At 35.8% G+C, this 23,349-nt stretch overlaps 1 protein-coding gene across 5 annotated transcripts in view; it reads right to left on the bottom strand.

The window, feature by feature from the left end:
- LOC111047814 (neural cell adhesion molecule 1) overlaps positions 1 to 11,229 on the bottom strand; it is a 150,044-nt gene extending 138,815 nt beyond the window's left edge. The window contains exons 1-2 of one of the 5 annotated variants that reach the window (XM_039426960.1): positions 10,405 to 11,229; positions 8,952 to 9,490 (exon numbers count right to left, since the gene is read on the bottom strand). In XM_039426960.1, coding sequence (XP_039282894.1) covers positions 8,952 to 9,054 — 103 coding nt within the window. In that variant the 5' untranslated portion in view covers positions 9,055 to 9,490; positions 10,405 to 11,229. The remainder of the gene's footprint in view (positions 1 to 8,951; positions 9,491 to 10,404) is intronic. The other 4 variants (XM_022333664.2, XM_039426959.1, XM_039426961.1 and 1 more) reach the window with 4 other exon arrangements.
- Between the last annotated feature and the right edge of the window lie 12,120 nt (positions 11,230 to 23,349).

Below are 23,349 nucleotides of genomic sequence, written 5' to 3'. Positions count from 1 at the left end.
TAAGGGTATTACTAAGATGTCAATACAATCACTAGGAATCATTAGGAAAGAATTTAAAATCTGCAGCATGAATGAAATAGTTACGGAGAATCGGCATCAATGGAGGGAGCATGTTCAAAGAATGTCAGCTGAAAGAATACCATTTAAAGTCTATAATTATCAGCCAGTAGGCAAAAGAGATGTTGGCAGACCACGCAAGCGGTGGCAATAATAGGATTTTTTATGTTTATTTGAATAATTGGCTAGATGTGAGTCGGAACAGGTTAAAGCCTAATCCTTGTTTGTAAGAAGAAGACCATTGCATGTAATTTATAATCCACTCGACAGCTCGTTTATGATAAATAATTCTATGGTCTGATTTTTACTCTAATATTGAATTGAATTGAATCGCTGCCTTTATTAAAAACCTAGGAGGGCGAAGTCCCTCCTATTGGTGTATGAAGGAGGCTACTTTTCCTTATATATTATCCTTGAAATGAAAAATTTCCATAAACCTCGTATATACGTCGACGCGCATTCTAAAAAGGAACATACCTGTCAAATTTCATGAAAATCTATTCACGCGTTTCGCCGTTAATGCGGAGCATATAAACATGTAAACATATACATAAAGGTAAATGCAAAGCCGTCGACTTGAATCATAGACCTCACTTCCCTCGGTCAATAAATTAATAATTTATTCAGAACTACTATATAGATTGCAAGCACCAATTTATATAGTGTCTGCACTATGTGACGTTTATCAAAATTTCGTTTTATTTTGTATTTTATATTTTGGTCTTTCATTTTCACTTCATCATTACGATCGACTTTAACTCTTTCCAATGCCTTAGAACACGAAAGTACCTATTACAACTGCTCTTACTGAATCAAATAAGAAAAAAACCAAAGATAGATGATCTTGAATACAACAGTTTTTGATACCAAGTACGAATAACAAATAATAAAATTTTGTACTTAATACAAGATGGTATACAACAACATTATCTAACTGACTTGGCAAATATATAACGTGCCATAAATTTTCGGCTCTAAATTTATAGTCTAAATTTAATATTTTCTAAATATGGCTTAGTGTTTTTGTGTTTTGTTTTGGTTTTGGTTTTGTATATGTTTTGACTTTTTAACATCAAAATAAACTCAATTCCGAAGTGAAAAGTGTAGATTTGAAGTATTGTGCTCACTATAACCTTAGTGTCCGGTTTCCCATTAGGGAACTTTGGACTATATACGGCGAGGTGGAACTACCCTTGGGTCTCCCCACCATCAAAAGCCATACGCTAATAATAATAATAATATAACTGACATCCATTGGATTCAAGTGAAAAGAGTCATTTTCAATAAAATTTAACGCTAGATTTCCAGGCATTTAGGCATTCGTGGTTACGCTCAGTCATCAAAAGTTGTGATTTCGCAAAACTACGTCAAGTATTCCAGATTTCTTTACAATAGCTTCCAGTATAGGTTCCAGAGGCCAGTGCTACTTAATTTGACATCCGCGTTATTCATATATGGAAGTATATAAACTTGTCGCGTCGTCACCATCACGAATGATTATAAAGTCTATAACGTCAGTGTTAAGAAATATGGAAAAATATGTTAATAATATAGAAATAGGTACAGAATGGTTTTTACATGGCGCATATAATAGACACGTCACGTGACCTTGGGAAGTTCCAATCCTGGTCTTCTGATTGGCTCGTGGCAGTGAACGAGATCAATTGATCCGGATCATTAGAGTGATCCGAACCTACCATCAATACTATTACAATGCGGCGCTTCCTAACAAGATGGCAGATTTTTGCGTCAGGGTACTAGCCAAGTTTCCATACTGTATGTATACTGTGACGAAGCCTTCAGTAGTGAATACAGCGAAACATTCCAGCTGTTCAACAGCAGTTTTGCCAACTCCCAAAACAAAATAAAAAATATAAATCTTTCATGAATTACAAACTGACAAAATTCGATTATAATCATTCAAATTACTGAAATCAAATTATAGTTAACTATTATAGAATTTAATTTTGGTACACTTGTGATCAAATAGGAATGACCATACCTAGATTTGGTTTTGGTGTGAAAAAGACCGACTTCCCTGACTAACTGGTTGAGTTCCAGTTTAAGAGAAGATAAATGACGATTGTGAGGAGCGCAATCAGCGCATCCACTATTTCTTTGAGGCGGCGGTAAGTCGTATGTCTCCACACACTAGTAGCTTACGCACTAGTAAGGTTTGATTGGGATGAGTTTGGTTAGATTAGTTTTCCTTTTGCATTGGAGTTTTGAGTGTTTAACAGTGAACCGACAGTTGTCACAGAAGATTTTTTCGAAGTGTTTAAAAGAAAATAGTGAAAATTAAAGAAAAGTTGAAAATACCTGATGTGTCCGTTGGAAATAATTACCGAAATGTTATAATATTAAACAGCTATGGGGAATTTTAGCGAGGTGAAATTTGTTTAGCGCGCTACATAACGAGAGATAAGAAAGGAACGGGTGAAGAATTCGGGCTGATAAAAGGTCAAACGCCCAGGATGCCTGTTTGAGTGAAAGGAAGTCATTAGCGTGGGAGACATTTTCGGCTTTGTAAAGATAAGGCTTAGAGGGAAGAATGTGGATGACACAATGAGAAATCTTCCTCAAAGAACTGAAACCAATACAGGTATTTCATATTGGATCACTTACGAGAGTAATAATAGTATAATGGCAGGAAATAGCCTCATCTACCCAAATACCTGGGATATTTTCAATTGGTTGTATATGATTGATAAAATCCAACTTTATAAATTGTTTGAGTATTGTATTTCGAAAATTGGTTATTCATATAGATTCTGAACAATCTGTTGAACTAGGGAAAATTGAGGAACAATATCAACAGTACTAGATAATATCCATCTTTCTTGAGGTATTCTGTGGAGAAAAGAGGTTTAATCTTCAGGAAATGCCAGTACCTACGGTAGCTTAGAAGTCGTTATTGTGTAGGATTACGAATATTACCTCAACACTCAATCAGTCAGGTCGTTTCCGAAGAAAAGGTCGAAAATTGGGTTTGGATTCAAGATGAAAAACAAGTTTCATCCAGCTCGTAAACCCTGATTAGAGAGCAGATGCCTTCGGTAATAAAAGTTTATTGCAGCGTCCCGGCATTAGCTGATTAAAATTAAAACACGCACTTTTCTTTGAGCTTCGGTTTATATAGCTTTGAATTCACCTCTCCGCTCTCAAGCTTTCCTCTGTTTTTCTGATAAATAGAAATAGAAACCCTTTGATGTTCAGTAACTGGTCTATCTAAAGTTCGTCAGAACGAATAATCTGTTGATAATGCAAGCTTGACATGAAGATAATGTGAGCTTGTAATGTTTATAATGTCTAGTAGTAGGTACACAGAGCAATGAGCTGGATTATCATACGAAATTGAACTGGTCCTTCCTGAACAAATATTACTGAAAGGCTATTGGTAACGCAGCAGATAATCCCAAATGTCAACAAGAATACTATAATCATATTGGTGAAATAATTTATGAATGCCAACTATAGATGTTTGAGTGCAATGATCAGTACAAATGATAGTATAATATTTATAGATTTGATCGAAAACGAGAGAGAATATTGTCGGCAAGAATATTTCGGAATGAGATGCTATTCATAAAATCTATTCATTAATAAATCGACAAAATAATAACTTCTTGTAATGAAACGTGGAATGCATTAGCGCCTTCCAGCCCCAAACAAATAACAAACAAAACTAAGTCATCTTGTTTGGGATGAAAAACACTGATGAGATGAGTGATGACTAAGTTTCGAGAAGGGTTCGGGTTTTTATGGCGATCCAGCAATAGAAGCGATCGTCTCGCTTGTAAAATGTGCCGCTTCTTCTTTTTATTCCTCCTTTCTCTTATCCTCTTCCTCCTCATCCTTCACCACCTCCTCGTCATAGCCTTCTCTTCTTCTCTAGGCTCTTCATTTTTCTCCTCTTCTTTCTTCTTCACTTTTTGATTAAATATATTTTGTTAGCGCTTTTTTGGGCAGTTCTGTTCGAAAAAAACTGGAGAGATGTAAGAAGGGGCTTATATGGGGAAGCCCGCACAAGGCGTAGGGAGAAGTCTGAGCTAACACGCTGCTTACCAAAGTAGGCAATAGCCTAAGCGCCATGATCTATGTACTGCGCTAGTGTGTTGGTGTGTGTGTGTGTGTGTGTGTGTGTGTGTGTGTGTGTGTGTGTGTGTGTGTGTGTGTGTGTGTGTGTGTGTGTGTGTGTGTGTGTGTGTGTGTGTGTGTATGGACCACAGCTGCAATGGTGAGACGGATTCCAAGTCAACAATCTCAAGTGTTTTGGCATTGCGTTCACATCCGTCTTCTGCATATACTTCATCAGCTTCAATTGGGGTCTAGGCATGATTTGGTGAGAGTGAACATGAGATTAAGTTGAGTGGTCATAGAATAACAAAATATGAGTAAATAAAATCAGTTGTTAGTTCTAGAGCGAGAAGTTGGATGGAAGATTATAGTCAGTGAGACCTTTTGATGAAGAAAAAGGAGGAGGATGAATTGTAAATTATGAGATATGAGAAATTTCAGACTGGAAGAAATTACGATCAAAAGTAGTCTAATGCTAATGTGATGGTAAATCAAGGAAATAGCTTAGAATTTACTTTTTTGACTTATGATAAAAACATTTATCGAGGAAAAATATGGTTGAGAATTTGGAAAGATGGAAAATGAAGGAGCTGATAAAAATGAAACTATGATTGTTGGATGAAAAGAAGGTTGATAAATGGCAAGGAATAATGTTTACAAACATTAAATGTTGAGATACTGTTGCCGACAGATTCACTTATTCGTTATCTATTCATTTTGGAAAATATTCTATGAGAGAATGAATCCTGTTCGCTTAATATTTAGTAATAACACCAAATACAATTTGAAAGATTTTAATTTCGTTTTCAGTAATAAATATTTTTAGTATTCAATATTTGAGATTTTAATATCTAAAGTACTGATATCTCTTTATCACCAATTGAATACATCTATAGTCTTAATCATTGTATAATTGAACCAATAATCAAGGGTACTTGAGAAACATGTCTACTATCACTTTATTGTATCTGAATTACTTTATCATTAATCAGTTCGAGCCCAGTGTAAAAATACAGAATCATATCAGTTAAAGAATAGAAGGTAAAAGAGAAAAATGATTGGAATGGATTGTTGATGAGCGGTATAAGAGAGTTTGAAGCAGAGATGAAATCATGTAAGTAAACGTATACTTTTGTTGCATGGATCCTAATCAAGAGAAATGGGTATAATTGATATGAATTACTGATACAGGGAATTTTATCATTATTAATATGAATATTCTTCAAACAATGTAATTTTTTCTCCCCCTCATGGTTGAACACTTTTGACTATAATAACCCAACTTTTGATCCTGGGTTGTGAGTTCACTACCTTGTCATGTAAATGTCATACAAACGCCGATTCATATTCTCAATAAAACCATCTCACTGCATGATTAATCATAATTACTGTACTACTCTCAGTTTATTGCCCTGAAACCTTTATTGTCTTAACAAAGAGGAAATGATTTTATAGAGGAAGTGCATACGATGGCTTGTACGTAGGTCGTAAGCCGTCAGTTCATTGTATGTATATAAGTCACTACTTCTAAACAAATAAATGTTATTTGGTGTATGTAACATCCCTCATGTTAGGCGTGAAGAAATTAACATCACGCTTTTTATTGACTGTTAGCCACTGCTGGTAGCGGATGTTTCAATCAAGCCAGCCACCACCCTAAGTGGGGCAATGTCTTTATTCCAACAACCCCAATGATAATGACTGGAGGGAGGGAGGTGTCGGGGGAAGAATAGGAAACTCCAGGACAGTGGTAGTAGATCTTATCGCGGTAGAGGGGCGAAAACTCTCACTGAGTCACTTCAAATTTCTCATGTCAAATTAGACGAAGCAACGAACACGTCAGAATTGTGTGAGTAAGGCTGTCACACCCTTTTCCTATGATCTACCCCAAAAATAGACAAGTTGGAGTTGTCTTGTAAACACACAATCAGTCGGCTGCATTGGATTTGTTCAGTTCTCATCAATCGTCGCGTGAGAAGCAGGCTGAGTGAGCGACTGCATTTAATTGCCTCAGTTCGTTGTTTCACTTTCAAAATAGATCTTTTTCAATTACACGGAAAGCTGGTCTTTTGACAACAACGGTCACCGATTCTGTTGATTATAGGGGCTTTCATGAAACCAAAGCCTATTATGACAATGATATGGTCATGTAAACCTAGCTTTACGGTAATAATTCTCTTTTGGTGAATCATCCTCAGTTTAATTATTTCCTCAAATTTTTAAGATTGAATAAATAGACATGACATTTCTTCACATGGAAAATTATTGTTACAGTATCTTTTCTCAAACTGAAACCTCTAAAACTCCAACATGGAGTGAAAACTTCCCCTGTGATGTTCATTTATTATCATTATGTTCCTATCACAATGATTTTTTCCATGGATAACAACTATCTTGTTATAAGAAGAGAAGAGAACAAACAATATTCCATAGACTTGTCTCATCAATTGCCTGTAATAAGCAATGCATCCCTAATACTATATGAAATTCTCGCACTCCATGTATGAAGCATGCTTTCTCAAACCAGCTTGGTATCATTTAATGAAATATTTATTGATCAAGGTATTTTCTAACTGATCGTGCATAAAAACTGCATTGAAAATGCAATCAAATTGACAATTCAAAGCTGATCCTTCAGTTTATGGCTGATCCTCATCATTCCTCCAATAAAGTAAATTCGTATTGCTATTATTCGTACAGGACTCCCGTGCGGGAAGGTGTGATGTGTTCTGATTGAACAGAACTTGAAGAACATCATCTGTCTAATCTAATGAAATTTATAAGGACGGCAAAACACCGTACTAACAAAAATCGATGTGTGTATGCGGGGCTCAACCTGGAGCATTCAGAAAATAATTCAAACCGAACGTCAATCAAATTTTCAAAAAAATCATTTCCCACATACTCACTTTCAATTTGTGAGTTTAACTTCATCATTATTACTTTGAAATTTCGACATCGAAAATCATTGGTGGATTTATAAATATTCATCCTTCAGAATAAAATTCTTGGCAACCATTCAAGAATCATTTCAAGAAACAAAAATATGGAATGTGAAAAATTCTTGAAGGTTTGAATGAAAGATGAAGTGCAATCACTCACTACTTCATCAAAATAAGTTGTTTTCCCAAAAATTTAATTTACTTTTGTTACATCTAAAAATATGAGAATCAACAAAAATGTGGAGCTGCTTACGACTGAAGGCCAATAATATTATAAAAGTACGATCTACGGTTTCGAGAGTATTGCAATCCTCTATTAGTTCCAGTACCTAATTATCTTGGAAGAAGCGATATTTTTCAAGTTTTTGCGTCATCTGACATATTTAGATAAACATCGGTAAAATTAAAGTCTCCTGAATAGTTGCCAGCAGATATGATGGGAGGAAATATTGCTGTAGTATAGAAATAACCTATTGATATCATGAATGTTTAAACTTAGAACTGGATGATCATAGAAAATATAGATTACCGTATATTATTTCTGTCAATTCATTTGTAATGACTTCATTTCTTCATAAAACAAAATCTCTTTTATCCATAGGAGGGATTCTGGTCAATTTAACTTGTGTTGAAATAAAATTATTGTAGGACACGAAATCCTATGTAGTAACTTGTATTTTTCATCCATTTCCTATTCGTTTTGCTGTGGATCCCAAAAAATACATTATTTATATAACATATTCACAGTAGGAGCCAGATATATAGTTGAAAACTATCACTGAATGAGCAGTGATGACGCAAAAACTAATACATTTCAAATACATTTACTTCACTTTTGAATTGTGTGAATTTCTGATAGATTTCAATTGAAAAGTATTAGCAAACTACCGACAGAGAAAAATAATAAATAATTAGCAAACTACCAAATCAATACTTCCTAGTATTCACTCAACTCAATTCAATTCTCATCCAATTATACCATTCTTCGATCAATTCATTCTGACAGCTGTTATGAGATTTACTTTTGAAGCAGATACTAATAATTATTAATGAGGTGGGCTATGAGTGTTATCGTAGAAGAATTATTAAGGCCATCATTGTTTTATGATGACTCTGAGAGGAACATATTATCATGGTCTGAAAAGTAATGTACAAACAAGTAGGCTGCAGTATATTCAATTAGCAGATGATCACAGCTCAATATTATTGAAGAGGATTCCCAATAATTTCTGTTAATCTTGAAAACAATCTACTGATACATATCTCTCATCAGCATCCACTCATTACCCGGTGCGAAGCTCATCAACACTCATCAAATGGTAGTGCATCAAACTTATCAAAACTGACGCCAGTTTTGCAAAACATTTTTTTAGTATGTACGAAGAGAAAAGAAATTATATTCTGTAATTTATATTTTTGAAGAAAAACTGGATGTATGCGAAGAAATATTTTCATTACCTTCCCTATAGATGTAATTTACCTAATCGAACTCAGTTCAGTGAGTCATTCTACATTGTCAAGAACCACCAGCACTTGAATATTTGTGGGAAAATGAACTTGGACCTAGACAGTAGTAATGTACTTTGGTGGGAAGCGAAAGGCGCGGATGATTTGTATTCAGAGAGGGCGCCGGCTTATTTTCTAGGGCATGAGCAGTGCGCAGGTTAAGGGTGGGGGTGAGGTTGAAGGGGATGCTTTTAGAAAGGGATAACTGTGAATAAAATATGCGCAGACGTGTGTCTGTTGTCAGAATGAGGGAAAGAGTGTGTGCGGAATAAGATAAGACATTCAACTGTTGACTGGTTCAGTTGTAAGACAATATTTGGTAGCTGTGCATGCAATGTAGGGCACAAGATATAGTCAGACTTCACTTACGTTCTTTTTGGAAGTCGAGGACATCGTCGGGTCTGGTTGAGCCGGTGTCCCACAGGGCGCAGCTCAGGCACAACAGCACTATCTGCCACCGCCACTTCAGCATGACGTCTGCTGACTGCTGACTCCTCTCACAGGTCCCTCTCGACCACCTCGTCTCTTATTCCTTTTTCCAGCCTCCTGGAGTCTCAGTCAGACTTCCAGTTAGCAACACAAGTTCTCTTCGACCACTTCATTTCCATATCACTTCAAATTCATGGAATTTTTGTCAGGATGTGAACTTACATACTTGGAACTGTCCATAATCTAGTTTCTTATCCCCTTTTAGGTAATCTCGAATATCGTATGGCTTTATCGTTTTCAGGAGTTTTTTTAGCATCTACTTCCTAGGTCTGTTACCTGCATCTATTGGATATCTAATCACTCAGAGCATTCCATGATTGGAGTAAGCTCTTACAGTTGATGATAATGTGGATTAATATGAGTTGACATGATATTTTTGGTAGAAGAAGCAATGCATTGGGGATCAATAAAATTCGCTTCTAAAAATTCGTGAGTTGAATTTTTATCAAATAAGACTTTCCGAATTTGAGTTTACAGAATAACAAATTGAGAATTTCAAAATTGTTATTAGTTTTGTTTCAATTATTCTCTATTAAAAAGATTCGACTGTATGTATATAAAGAAGATATCAGATATATTTTGAAGAGGAAATCACTAATAGAATGTAAATGCTGTAATATTTCTGATTAACTCGAAGAGGATTCAAATATAATAATATTTATGAGCAAATTCAATACTCTCATCCACATAAAAATTATGAATTGTGTTATCTACTCAATAACTGGGAAATTGATTTATAAGCTTATGGCATGAGAAGTATGAGTATGGTGGTTACACTCATCAGCTATCAACTTGAATTCTGAACATTCCTTCCAGTATAAAAAACTGTTTTTGAATAAACTAACTGTTGTTTGAATGAGTTTGAATAATCCATATTTAGTGAACCATTATTTCAGGAAAAGAGAAACTCAAGAACTGGATGAATAATCCATTGCTTCGGACTCTATCAAACAATAATTTAGTAGCCTAGTCTCTTGTTAGACAGATACGTTAATTACTCCTGTGTTAATCAATTTATAATAGTGATGTGCAGAACAATATTGAAAAAATTCTCTTGAATTGACAAACTATTCTGTCATCTCTGTTTATGTCGAAATAAGATCATCCATATTATATCTGTTCAAAATTAATAATTTGCTCGTAAATCTAATTTGGTTCGAATCCAGCGTAATATCCCACGATAATACCAAGGCAATGAATTAATTATCATAAGTTATTCCAATAATATTATTATACATCATTATTTATATTTTCCAAAATTATAATAATTAATATATGAAAGTTAATGTTGCTGATCTTAAAACATGTCTGGACAAGAAAATTTCTAATTTACCAACTCTCCTAACTACAACCTTTCCCAACTCTGAATGAAATCGTAACAAATAACACTTCTTTAATCGTATTATCGCATGTGATCCGTGACCACAGTCCTCATGACAAATTCCGCAACAAAAAAGGGATCTTTAAATCAATATAAACACTGCACCATTCGTAATCAGCGGTGTGATAAGAATTTATTCATTCACTCGCGCACTAGCACTTTCGCGGTTGCGTCCGGCAATGTTTGTTTACGGTTGATCAGCGATTGGTGGGTTGGGGGTGAAGAGAAGCACGGCACAACACAGCACGACGCGGTCGGACTACTCGCAAAGTTGGCCGCGTAAAACTGGAACTAAGTTTGGCAGAGGGCCGCAGTAGAGGCAAGAGGCAGTAGTGTCAGCAGCGGGAAGGGAACAACGTCATCATCATCATCATCAGCGGTGGTGGTGTCTCTAAGGACGAGCGCGGCACTGACATATACTTCATGTTACTGCCAATTAGTGTGCCCCGCTGGGGGGTGATGTGGGTGTCAGGGGGGGGAGCCAGTCACATGTATACACGAGCATACACACGCACGAGCCCCTCTGATAGAGCAGCTTCAAACGCGACTGGCAAGCCACCACGGCATCCCAACACGGCTAGAGTAGCTTGTTGCAAGTGTGAGCGTGCGTTAGTTGTTGTATATTTCGGGGGTAGGGAGCGACAGAAACCGACAGTCTAGCGATAGATAGAGAGAGCAGTGAAGTAGAGTAGAGGGAGGCTCGTTCTATAAATGAAGTTCGAAGTGTAGAACGGACTCGCCAGATTGCCAGAGAGCCTGTCTTCTTTCCTAGCTTAGCAGCACAACGTCACTACAACACTACAACGGCAACAACACTCCCGATCTCTCGATCGAGAGAGATTTCGTCCTCTCCTGACGCTTAAAATCAGCCCCCCTTCACCCATTAGTACCCCACATAACACTTAGAACCCCCCAGAACTTGCACTTGCCTCCCCCTGTTCGATACACGAAAACTGTAGGCAGTCATCTTCCAGTCAGCTTGACTCGAGATACACACAGCTTCCTCCGATATCAGTAACGACTAACGATGTTACCCGGTGTGTGTTTATCTTTATCCTTCACCAACCAACCCCTCCGCCATCCCCACCCAAACAGGTAGACGCATACATGTGATATGGATACCATATCACTGACGTGTGTGTACGTGTACTTGAATAGCAAACTGTGTGTCCGTGTGAATAGCGCATGTTAGCTCGTGCATGTAGGTCCGTTATATAATATGTTGTTACGCACACGACTGACTCAACTACCTTCTTACTATAATAGGTTTCCTTATAAGCTTCCCTGTATTGCTTACTGCAGTGTATCTCATAAGCCTGGGATACAATCACCTAGAAAGTGCTCTGTATCCAGAAACGTGTAGCCTACTTCGTAAAATCTCTGAGATTCTCCCGCTCCTGTCCCTGGGGATGAAATACTTAGATTTCGGGCCAGAAATACGTATTTTCCCCTTAACAAAAATGCTACATCCTAGAAATTTCAGGACAAGTTACCTGTATGATATGATGATGATTATTATTATAATTCATTCCAATTTTCAAAAAATAAAGAATGTTATTTCAATGGAGAAGGTTCCAGATATTATTTTATTTGGGGAATGAATTATCTGCATAATCATGAAAAGCTATTAAATTTCTAGAAATCTTGCACTATGATTATTTCAAGAAACAGGCTCACATAATTGGGGAAATTCTTTCAAGACTAGTATGATTTTGATTCAAGCATTGATTTTCAAAATAATATGTCACTCACGCCACAGGTCTCTCAACTTGAGCTAGAATATTCATATTGAATGAAAAAGACAAAGAAATTGTCAAAAAACCACTGATTTATAAAGACCGGTTTCAGTTATTACACCATTGTCAATCTCTGATACACTTAAAAAAAAGAAAAAAAAACTAGCATATTCTCTTATTCGATGGCATGTTTTCAAAAAATATATGTTGTAATATAAGTAATTAGTTCTCATACGCTAGATACTCATATTATAGTGAGTGATACTACAGCATAGGTCTGTCTAGTGTTTGATTCTCATTTGTCAGAACGTTCATATTCTCATGGAATAGGCCTGAATGCTACATTATGTGGCCTCAGTAAGGATATTTCATGCTCTACCTTCAAAAAACAGGTATTCATTGAGAAATAATACATTATAATTACTTTACAGCTTTGAACATTTTCAGAGCTGATGGATTCCCAATACCTGAAATGTCATGCCAGTTCGAATTGAAAAACGATAAAAAGCATTCATTGAAATTGCAGAGGCCGTGTGAAATGAAGCGTTGATTTTAATGGATCGGAATGCAATATCGCAACGTTTTTAGACTGACGTTGTGAGCTCGTATATAGCGCGGTTTCAGCTTTGGATCATACTATGCATGCGAAAATTTCAATATGAACCTTCCATAAATTCTTGACGTCACTGCTGTAATTCGTCTTCATTAATTTTCTTCAGTGATGCTGCCACCATTTTCCTTGAAAGTGTTGAAGGCTCAATTATTCCTACATTGAGTAAATCAGATACGACCGTTGAATGATTTACTTTGTTCTAGGAATCTACTAATATATTGAATTACAGAATATGATTATTGTGGTACCAGCCTACTTTGAATATGTCTCTTTCAACTTTCTTTGATCAGAGAATGCATGAAGAATGCCTACTCGTCTTGGCTGAATTCCAAAAGCACTGAATACTATGCAGTATTGTATCTAATGTTATCTTCCATTTCGATGTAGTGTTGAAGCAACAAACAGCTTGATGGTATTGGACAAGCTCGAAATATTTGGCAAGGAAACAGATAAATGGCCAGATTTCTACTATGAGCATTCAGAATGCCATTGAGATTGTTTTTCATTGTATCTGACAATGGTGGAACACTAATAAGAGATTTTAGAATTAGGTTTTGATAAAATACGTTAGGACAACACAGAAACTGTTAATTTGTGCATCTGCCAACATTGTTCAGCATCATTAGCAGAAAAAGACATTAATGACTCATTTAACAAGAATTTAAAAAACAGGAGAATATTCGCTAGCACAGAAGTCTCCTTCCTCACAAGAACATATTACTACAAATATACATCACTCGAAATAAAATCGAACTCTATTCAATATTTAATATCCTCTTCAATTTTATTGTTATATTTTTCATTATATCGTAAATTATGAGAGTGGAGATAGGCCTCATCAACTTCAATATTAGAAAGCAGTGAAAAGATGGTGTTTATCACTCTAAATAGTGAGTGAATAGTAAGTAACGTGGCCTCTTTAAAAAGCAATTTTGAGATCCTTATTATGTTTTTTAGTTGCTCGGTGCAAGCTTCTAACTCACCAAATTACGAAAAATTGACTTGAAAAAACTAATGGTCATCGATGAGAATAAATCGTAAATATTCTAGATTCTAGGCCATCGGTTCCTCTGTGCGTTCAAATGTGAGAACGTTTGGCTACATGGTACTAGCAATATGATAATGTTGAAATAAAATCCCAAGGTAGTTGCAACGGAGTGTTCTTTGAACTACGTTCTAGTTGTTGAAAGGTGATGTCCAACTCGTCGTTCGACAACCGGATCGTTTTCGACTCTCTTCAACTCATTTTATCAAACTCTGTTTGGCATGATTCCATATTATCATCACTAAGGAACGTTTTCTTGCATGTGACACTGTTCAAAGTATTTGGTCTGTATAACATCAAGTGAGAAATGTTATGATCTGGAATAATAAAGATATATTTCAACGGTGAAATGAGTTACTTCTCTACATAACATGATGTACTCTTATTATTACTTTTCATTGCAGATGATGTCCACATAAGCTTTTTGCTTGTGCGTGACTGAAGGTGCGAGCAGAACAAATAAGTCACGGAGGAGATCGACACCACTTAACAGTACAGTTGAGCAATGATAAAAACATTTGGAATCATTGATCTGTACATAGATAGATAGATATGATATACAATATCGGGGCACCGAGCTTCACTCGTTATTTATTCATTGACTTTTGATAAACCGAACACAATTCTTTAAAATGATTGGGGAAGTACTAACAGGCACAGCCCAAAACTGCTTCTTTCCAAATACTGAGTTGAAGTGCATCTAATGGGTGATTCTCATAGAACATAATATCATGAACCTATGTCATTGTGCGAAATATCAATGTAAGGACAATGTAGTTGGTGATGATGGTTGAAGCTGAAAATTAGGTGTTTTTCACAATACAAGGAGCATTGTTGTCAGGTGTACCTGGAAATCTATATGAGATAGAGCGCTATACCTGATTTCAGATTGTAGAGCACAGAAATACGCCCAGAGGTATTCAGAATTATACATCTAAATGATAACAATCGGAAGATATTGTTGATCAAAATCTAAAATTTATCAAAAATTGATTTTCTCTTCAAATTTCACTCATTTTTGAAAAATCATAACTCAGTACTCATTGGAGATAGAGAGTTCCGAATGATCTCATTTTATTCAGAATTTCATATTCTAGAAAAAAGGCTGGAGCAAATGTTCCTAACCGATTACGAGATTGGTCAGAAATAGCTGAAAACTGGAAAATGAGCCGAAAATACGAGGTTTTTGGGCCACTCTGTATCTAGCACAAGGGAATTTTGCATGAAGAAATTGGTTCTGGACTTCTCTTATGTACCCAAATAATATATTAAAGAATCAGAGCTACAATATAAATTGCAAGCACACCCCCTTTTTTATGTCTATATTGACCGGACTAAAACCTACTATGTTCCAAATTTCGTGAAAATCGCTAGAGCCGTTTTCGAGATCCGTAAAACATAAATAACCAGTTATAAAAATAGCCAGATATAGAAATAACCAGATAAGTTATAGAAATAACCAGATATATAAATACAGAAAATTGCTCGCTCAATATAATAAATATAGAAGAAAGCTTGTTGGCTGAAATCTTCTGACCTGACCGTTCTGTTCGTACCCTGATGCGTGGGGATTGCGTGATTGATTTATGACATTATCAAACGTCCATGCCTACTGGCGGGATTCGAACCCACATACCAGGCGGTGCCAGCAAAGTAAAGACCACCTGGCCAGCGTATCATACTTCATTATAGATTATAATATATTTCATTATATTATCTTATAAAATATTATATATACTATAGATTACACTGTGTCAAAATTGTCTATCATGTTGATACTGTTTGTAAAAACTCATATTCTCCTAAATAAGTGTTTTCTTTCAAAATCGTATATTCTTTTGAAATGAGAGTTAGAAAAATGTATCAAATGTTAGAGAGTATTGTTAATTTCAACTTTCCTCGCCCTATTACCATAGAAGGGGAAAGTATTGCTTTCCAAAAAAAATTAAGGTAATCTGATTTCAAGTTTTCTATACGTTTCAAGGTCCCCTGGATCCAAAAACATTATTTTTGAGTGTTGGTCTGTGTGTGTCTGTGAACACGTTATCTCCATTCCCAATTAACCGTTTGACTTGGAATTTTCAACTCAAGGTCCTTATACCATGAGGATCCGACAATAGGAAATTCAATAAAATCCAATTCAAAATGACGGGAAAATGGCAGAAAATGACTAAAAAACCCATGTTTTTCACGGTTTTCTCGAAAACGGCTCTAACGATTTTCTTCAAATTTATACCCTGGATAGCTATTTATAAATCCTACCAACTGAAATTAGTCTCATTTCTATGAAAATTGCAGGAGCTCCGTAATATTCTTGAGAGAAATGGATTTTGTTAAACTTCTATCACGATTTTCTCAAAAATGACTAGACCGATTTTTTTCAAATTCAATATATTATACTGTGAAATAACTGTTTTGACGACTATTGAAAAAATAATCAAATTTCACAATCTACACAAAGGAAAATCTGTACTCTGGAAACAATATTATACATCAGTATGATCATATAGTTTTAAATATGTAACCACCAATCGTATTTAATTTATTCCCCTAAATTATTCTCGTTTGAGAATGAGGCTTACAGTTCAATCAGCAAGGAAAGTTGTGTGAGTGTACCAGACTAGATTTTTGTAATTTGTGATCTACAAAGCACTGAATCTTCAATTAAGATGGTTGATAATTTATGATCAAAATGTATCCAAGTGATATGAATCAGTTAAGTTAGCTCAGTCCATGAGACTTACTTTGATCAGTATTTCCAATCATGTTCATATACATACTCAGTTATTGACCATGTTGCCATTATATCTTTCTAGAAATGGAAGTAAAAAGTTTGAAACTGAACTCTTATTCTCGGAGCGAATAATGTCTGGCTAACGTGCTTCTCTCCTGTATGCAAATATATCATTATTATTTTTGATACATAGGATTACTAGTACCCTTTTTTTTAATTGGAGTTGCCCTATCGAATAATATAAAATACCATTATTATTCCACCACCTATCTTAGACTTTCGTTTCAATCATATCAGTCACATGACCATCTTCCTCACGTTTCTGTCTCTGTAACCTTTCATCCCTCGGAATCGTCAGTTTCTCTTTCTGAAACCAAACCACACAACCAAAAACACAAACCACACCTGTCGGCTTGTGAAGCCTCAAAATGCTATCCTTCACTTTTATGTGTAGCTTTTTGAGGCATTTCATCTAGAAGTTGGATTAAAAGACTTACAGGAGAGCTCATTAGGAGAGCATTTAGCTCTTTATATTCGTTCATCCAAGATTAGCCGCGATTTGACAAGCATCCAACAGTGGATACAGTCTACGAACCTGTGATGAGGGCAGGGAAAGCATGAATTATCAAAGATTGGTGAGGGGAGAGACAGAGATAGCAGATGGGCTTCGAAGTTATTAATCACCGAGTTTGTCCTCTCATGCTATTTTTGAGTTGGCGTGTTCCATTGAGAAAGTGTTACCATTAAAAAACGTCAAGTTGTATAGAGACGTGTGTGTATTTATAGATATTAATGTATGGGAAAGAGCGCCGTCAGAGTCAGTGTCTATTAATAAAGCATTGAAGCGTGAATTTATTCCACTTCTATTTTGGCTTCGGTCAGCATAAAAAAATGGGTTCAGGACCTCTAAGGTATTTTAGGAGGAATTTTGTAAATCGAATCTACTCACTACTACAATGATAACATCCATTAAGGCTGATACAGATTGGGGAACCCTACATGTATTTGCATACTGACTATTCATGATTTATGATTAAATGAGATAACAGCATAGTCAACCCTCTGAGATAAAGTTAAATCAGTCAATTGATAGGTTATAAAGTGAGAGGAAAACATGGGATGGCATATGAATCAAGACGTATAGAGTATTTTTTCATAGATATTTTTTGGTTACGGAGTAAGAATGGCTATGTTGTAAAACATATATTGAATTTCACTACAATCATATTCGATGAGTTCAAGCACCACACTTTTCTCAAAGACTTAGCGGTCTTCTAATGACAAGTTGTTAATAAGATTCACTCAATAATAACTTACAAGTCAGAAATTTTGCATTACTTTTCTTATCCCACTTTGTAAATGGCCCTGTCAGGAACTATTCTTCGAAATCCGTTGTCGCCATTGCTTATAGAAGAGAATCGCCAGAAGTATAGATGACTATTTGTTTAGTAGCTTGACAGCCTTAAAACTTTGAGTATCAAATCTCCAGGTCCTTACTCTCCAAGAGTCTGTGACAAATTAAGGTGTTCTTAATTCCAGACCACTTTGTGTGCAAAGCGAGGATTCGCGGGAGCCGCTCGCATTTACACCCGCTCATTTTTTGACATTAATCCCGTTGGAATACTTTCCCATGCGAGCAGCTTAAGGTGCTCCTGTAAATCGTCTCACCACGTATAAACTAGTCAATCAGCTTATAAAATCCTTCTGGACCCGATGGAGAAGAGAGTATCTGCATGAACTCCAAAGTTGTAGAAAAATGGTTGAAGTCCTCCACGCCTATCAGTGTGGAAACAGTTGTAGTGGTCGATCAACCCAACTTGCCACCATTACAGTGGCCTTTGGGCGTCATTGAACAGGGCCGTGACGGCACTGTGCGAGTGGCCAGTGTCAGAGTGAACAATGGTATTTTTAAGAGACCAGTCACCAAGTTATACCCCTTGCCGCCTCAGTAAGCTGCGCAATTTTTTAGTAATGTTTGCCATACTTCATCTCTTGTTTTTTGTAATTGTGTTGTCATGGTATTGTATTTTGTCTTGCATGTTGGATATGTTTCTCTTTTGTGTTTGTTTTTTGCCTGTCTTCAGCTTGGCTGAAAAATAGTTTTTCACAGGTGAGGATATGTGCACGCCATTTTTTCTTTTATTTGACATTGATGCAGATGGCTCAGTCTGTTTTGACTTTCCGCCGAGAGTAGCACTGTTGGATCCTGCGCAGTGTGTGTCCTTCTAATTTTTCCATTGTCGGAAAGCTTCACAGACATGATAATAACTGTTCAAAACCTTCCAATCAAATGAGTCACTGAGAAGGATGATAAAATGGTGAAATGTTAGAAAATGGTAGATTTTTATACTGGTGACACCCAGGGTTGGAGAGCTCGCTCATGAACTGTTCTATTGTAAATTTGAAACCAACAACTTTAAATTATACAGTTGGTGAAAATTATGGAAACAGCTAAATATTTCTTTCACAAGAATAATTTGACAGTAGGTTTCATTGGCGATCCTATTTGAATTTAAAAATTACTCTGTCGCTTCAACAATCCTCATATCAATGTTCCTCATAATATCAATCCACATTAATTCTTTTCAAATGATAATGACGATTTTTTCAGCTGACCAAATGATAAATCAAAACAAACTTTTTTCTTATGCACTTTCAATGTTATCTTTTTATTCTGAAAAAGGACGAAGGTGTGAGTCAATTTTGTTGTCCAACGAACTTGAACTGTAGAAAGGTACAAAGAAAACGTGTTCAAAATTTGAAGCTGATTGTTCTTTCTAAAGTTATTATAGAACATACAAACAGACGGACAACGACTTTGGCCTTCAGTAAGTCAAAAGTGTGAACTCGCTAACGTTCGTTCAATTATTAATCTTATTTCACGAAAAAGCGTGATATTACTTTTGAAATTCTATTCAATCATGTTAGGTTGTGATAATCATTATGAATTGAAGAGATAACAATTTCAACAAAGTAAGGCTCCACCAATAAGGATCATACATCACCCATTTTACGGTGACTGTTCAGTTGAATTTACTTCAGATTTCCGTTTGTCTTCTGTAGCAGGTATAAGTTGGTGTGAAATCGTTCGCGAGAATCTGATAACGTGAGTTTATGGGTGAACTTGAACAAACGCTTCTTATCTTGGTGTCTGGCGACAAGAATTGTGCAAACGCCTTTTCAACTTTTCACGCATTTCTCGTGACAGATCTGACAAACTTTGCTAAAGTTCCCTCCCCTTCCCTAACCACACCCACACCTCCTCCTCTCCACCAGTCATCATTCATTCACACCTAGCAGAATAATATTTCAGTGCTGAATTTTTCTCTCCTTGCTTCCAGCAGCAGAAGCTGCAGCAGCAGCAACGGAATGTGGAATCCGATAAGAAGGGATTCTCCTGAGTAGGTGGCTAGTGGAGAAGGGGTGGGGGTGATGTGAATGGTGGAAAGGGGGGACCTCACATCCTGTGGGCTAACTGCCAAAAATGAGTCTGGGTGGAGACATCATTCTATGCCTATATTCAATTTTCAAAAACAGGTCTCGTGACTCAACTCAAATGAATTTCTTGGTGTTCTAGAAGCATCGTAGTTTACAAACAACAAAGTGATAATAATTTTATGTCCTCACTCCTCACATAATATTTTCATATTAGTATATCCTGATGCTGATATTCTTAACGGGTAGCCGTCTAGTTGTCACCCCGACTATTTGACACCTGGTCATTTTGGCCATAGGCGACTACTTGTACCCTCGTAAAAATATAGCATTGCCGTCAAGTTGTCCCCCCGACTACTTGACACTTACTGGACCAAAGGTGCCACCTGGTCATGACCGTAAACGACAACTTGACACCTCGCACCATCGCGTCAGGGTGTCCCCTCGACTAGTTGACACGTCCTCAGAAAGGATACAACTAGACGGGTATGGTTCACGTCTACTTGTCCCGTAAAAACCGGTTTTAAAAGGGGACAACTAGTCGGGGGTCAAGTAGTCGGGGTGTCAAGTAGTCGGGGCGACACCTAGTCGCGTACCCTTCTTAACAAGGCAATAGGGGGAGTGATAATATTCTGGTGCTGCACCAAATAATAATTTCATCCACGGGACTGTACAATACATGCATCTAAATTTGATATCTGAAGTAATTGAAATGATTCTGTGCTCTTTGATGTAAAATTATTCTTTTCCTAATTCAATGTTTTTTGAAACGCTCATAAAAAGAATAGCTTCAATTTGGAGGTTCTCCATAAACTCAATGTATTTTCCAATTGCATTATCAAATCACTTTCGAGTTATCCAACATGAATCGAATCAGATTTTGTTTCAGCTATCTAGTTCAATTAAAATATGTTTATTGATCAAATGAGAACTTGTGATACTGAGAAAAATAATCGATCAAATTGAATTTGTTGAGATGGTAATTATAGTTATTTTCTCAGTCTAGGTCATTTGAATATTCTCAACAAATTATCATTAAAAAATGGATGTTCTTGCTGAAAATGTATAATTTTTTTGAGTTCTCATCAACGGTCTTCATTTCTTCAAGCAGCCGTTCACTGGAATGATGGAAATTATTATGGATGATGGAAATGGAAAATGGAATGATCCAACTTTCGGCGGGATCCTACTCATGATCAGGCGCAGTAATTGCAGACCTCAAAGTTGGAAAGCCTAATCAATCGGCAAAGCCGGCTCAGCTCTCAATAAGCTTTTTTATTTAGCTCTTAAACATAGAAGCTCCAAAAGCTACTCAATTAATTATTGATAAACCAACATCATTATTGTTGATGCTCTTATTATTGAGATGAATAGTATTTAAGAAACACATACACACGCACAGCACAAATTTAAGATTTTAAACTTTGGAAGTACCAAGAAAAATGTTTAGAACTTCTCTCTTCTCCAGAGTTCATTAGTTTCGTGATTCACCGTTCAAAATATGGTGGGGGTATCGGCATCAATTGTGATAAAAGGGTAAAGCTAGAAAGGTAGACTCAACCATTAATGTGTACAACATTGATGAGTTCAACAAGTTTCTCACAACATTGCTCTGTACAGCAAACTGATACCTCAAATATCTATTAATATTTCTATTTGATTTTTTCGAAAATAGAGCAAATATCTACATATTATGTGTGGCATAAGTTACTTCCTGCCAATAAACCAAATTTTAATGCAACAGTGAAGTAGACCAGACTGGAAACATTTACTTTATTCATGAAAATTTGTAATGATTTGAATGAGCTATCATGATTATGATTTCATGAAAATCAATGCAACAACATAGATATTATATTTATTGACAATGTGCTGGTTTTATTGTGATGGGTGGAGAACAGCTGTCAGCTTGTCATTGATGGTGACAACAATTTTTTGTCCGAGCTGCGCGAACAATCGCAGAATGTTCTCGAGGGCCACGGCCAGATATTGCAGCGGCTGCAAGAACACATTGAGCACATCAGAGAGGGGGTTGGCCGGCCTGGTGGGGGGCGGCGGCTTGATATCGGTGTCCACTTCTCCCTCCATCTCCTCACGGAATAACGTGCTGGCATTACTGGTACCCTGTAAAGTATATCAATCAAATAAATAATGATTAATGAAAAATTAGATTTTTTACAAATTAATTGGTATAGAGCCTCAGAACTGCGAGTTTCAATTTGTCTAGTGAATGAACATAACTTAAAAGGATCTGTTGAATTAGGATTTGGCTTTGGAATGATAATATATTAATATTATTTGAAAAATGTGTTGATAATTTTATATGATAAACACAATAAATTAACGAAAAGTTTGAATACTCGCACTTTTGAGATATTGTTCTCAGGAATTTCTAATTTGCTTTGTTAATAACATTCATTTAATATAATATTATTATATATTTATATTTGTTTATTATGTAAGTTATTGCAACATAGTAAATGTTTTTAGTATTTTTTTTTTTATTCCTCAAATAGCTTAAAGCTAGAGGGATTAGAAATATATATGAATTTTGTATTTAATGAGATGTGTATTGAAATTGAAATTGAAAATGACACCCAATTAATTATGGGCTTTAAACTTTAGGCTTGTTGGTCTTATAATAATCAACTTGCACTAGTGTAAACACATATTATATAATATGCACCTTTATTACTTAACATTTCATTTATTGGAATTTTTGAAAGCAAATTTTGTGACCAATATTCATATATTAGAATATTTGAATATAAGAATATATTAGAATATGTAGCTAAAGTGTACGCCCAGTGCCAAAATACCTGTCATCAAATTTTTGGTTGGGATCGATTTACTATGTCATTTTCAACACAAAATCACAAAAATTAAACGGCGGTCACTATTAGTTTTTAAAATTAACTAAGTTCAAAGTAGCACAATTTCACATGCATTTATTTAACTTTTAAGTAGCTGCCATTTTGATTATCGAAATCATCAAATTATGATATTCCTAATCTAAGTTTTCCTAACTCATCATAATTTTTTTAAAAATAATATAGTTTTACTAACCTCACATTGTTCACGACATTTCGAACACCCCTAATATAATATTAGGTTAGGAAAGCTAAGGTTAGGAAAAGCTTAGGTTAGGAAATGCTTTAGGTTGGAAAAGTTTTGATTGGAGAAGCTTTAGGTTAGGAATATCATAATTTGAGGATTTCGATAATCAAAATGGCTACTATTTATAGGTTGAATGCATGTAAAATTGTACTACTTTGAACTTAGTTCATTTTAAAAACAATAGTGGCCGACGTTTAATTTTTGTGATTTTGTGCTC

The sequence above is a fragment of the Nilaparvata lugens genome, chromosome 4 (assembly GCF_014356525.2).
Source record: "Nilaparvata lugens isolate BPH chromosome 4, ASM1435652v1, whole genome shotgun sequence".
In the NCBI taxonomy this organism is placed as follows: Eukaryota; Metazoa; Arthropoda; class Insecta; order Hemiptera; family Delphacidae; genus Nilaparvata; species Nilaparvata lugens.
Note: the sequence above shows the minus strand (reverse complement) of the source record. Positions and strands in the feature narration are given on the sequence as shown.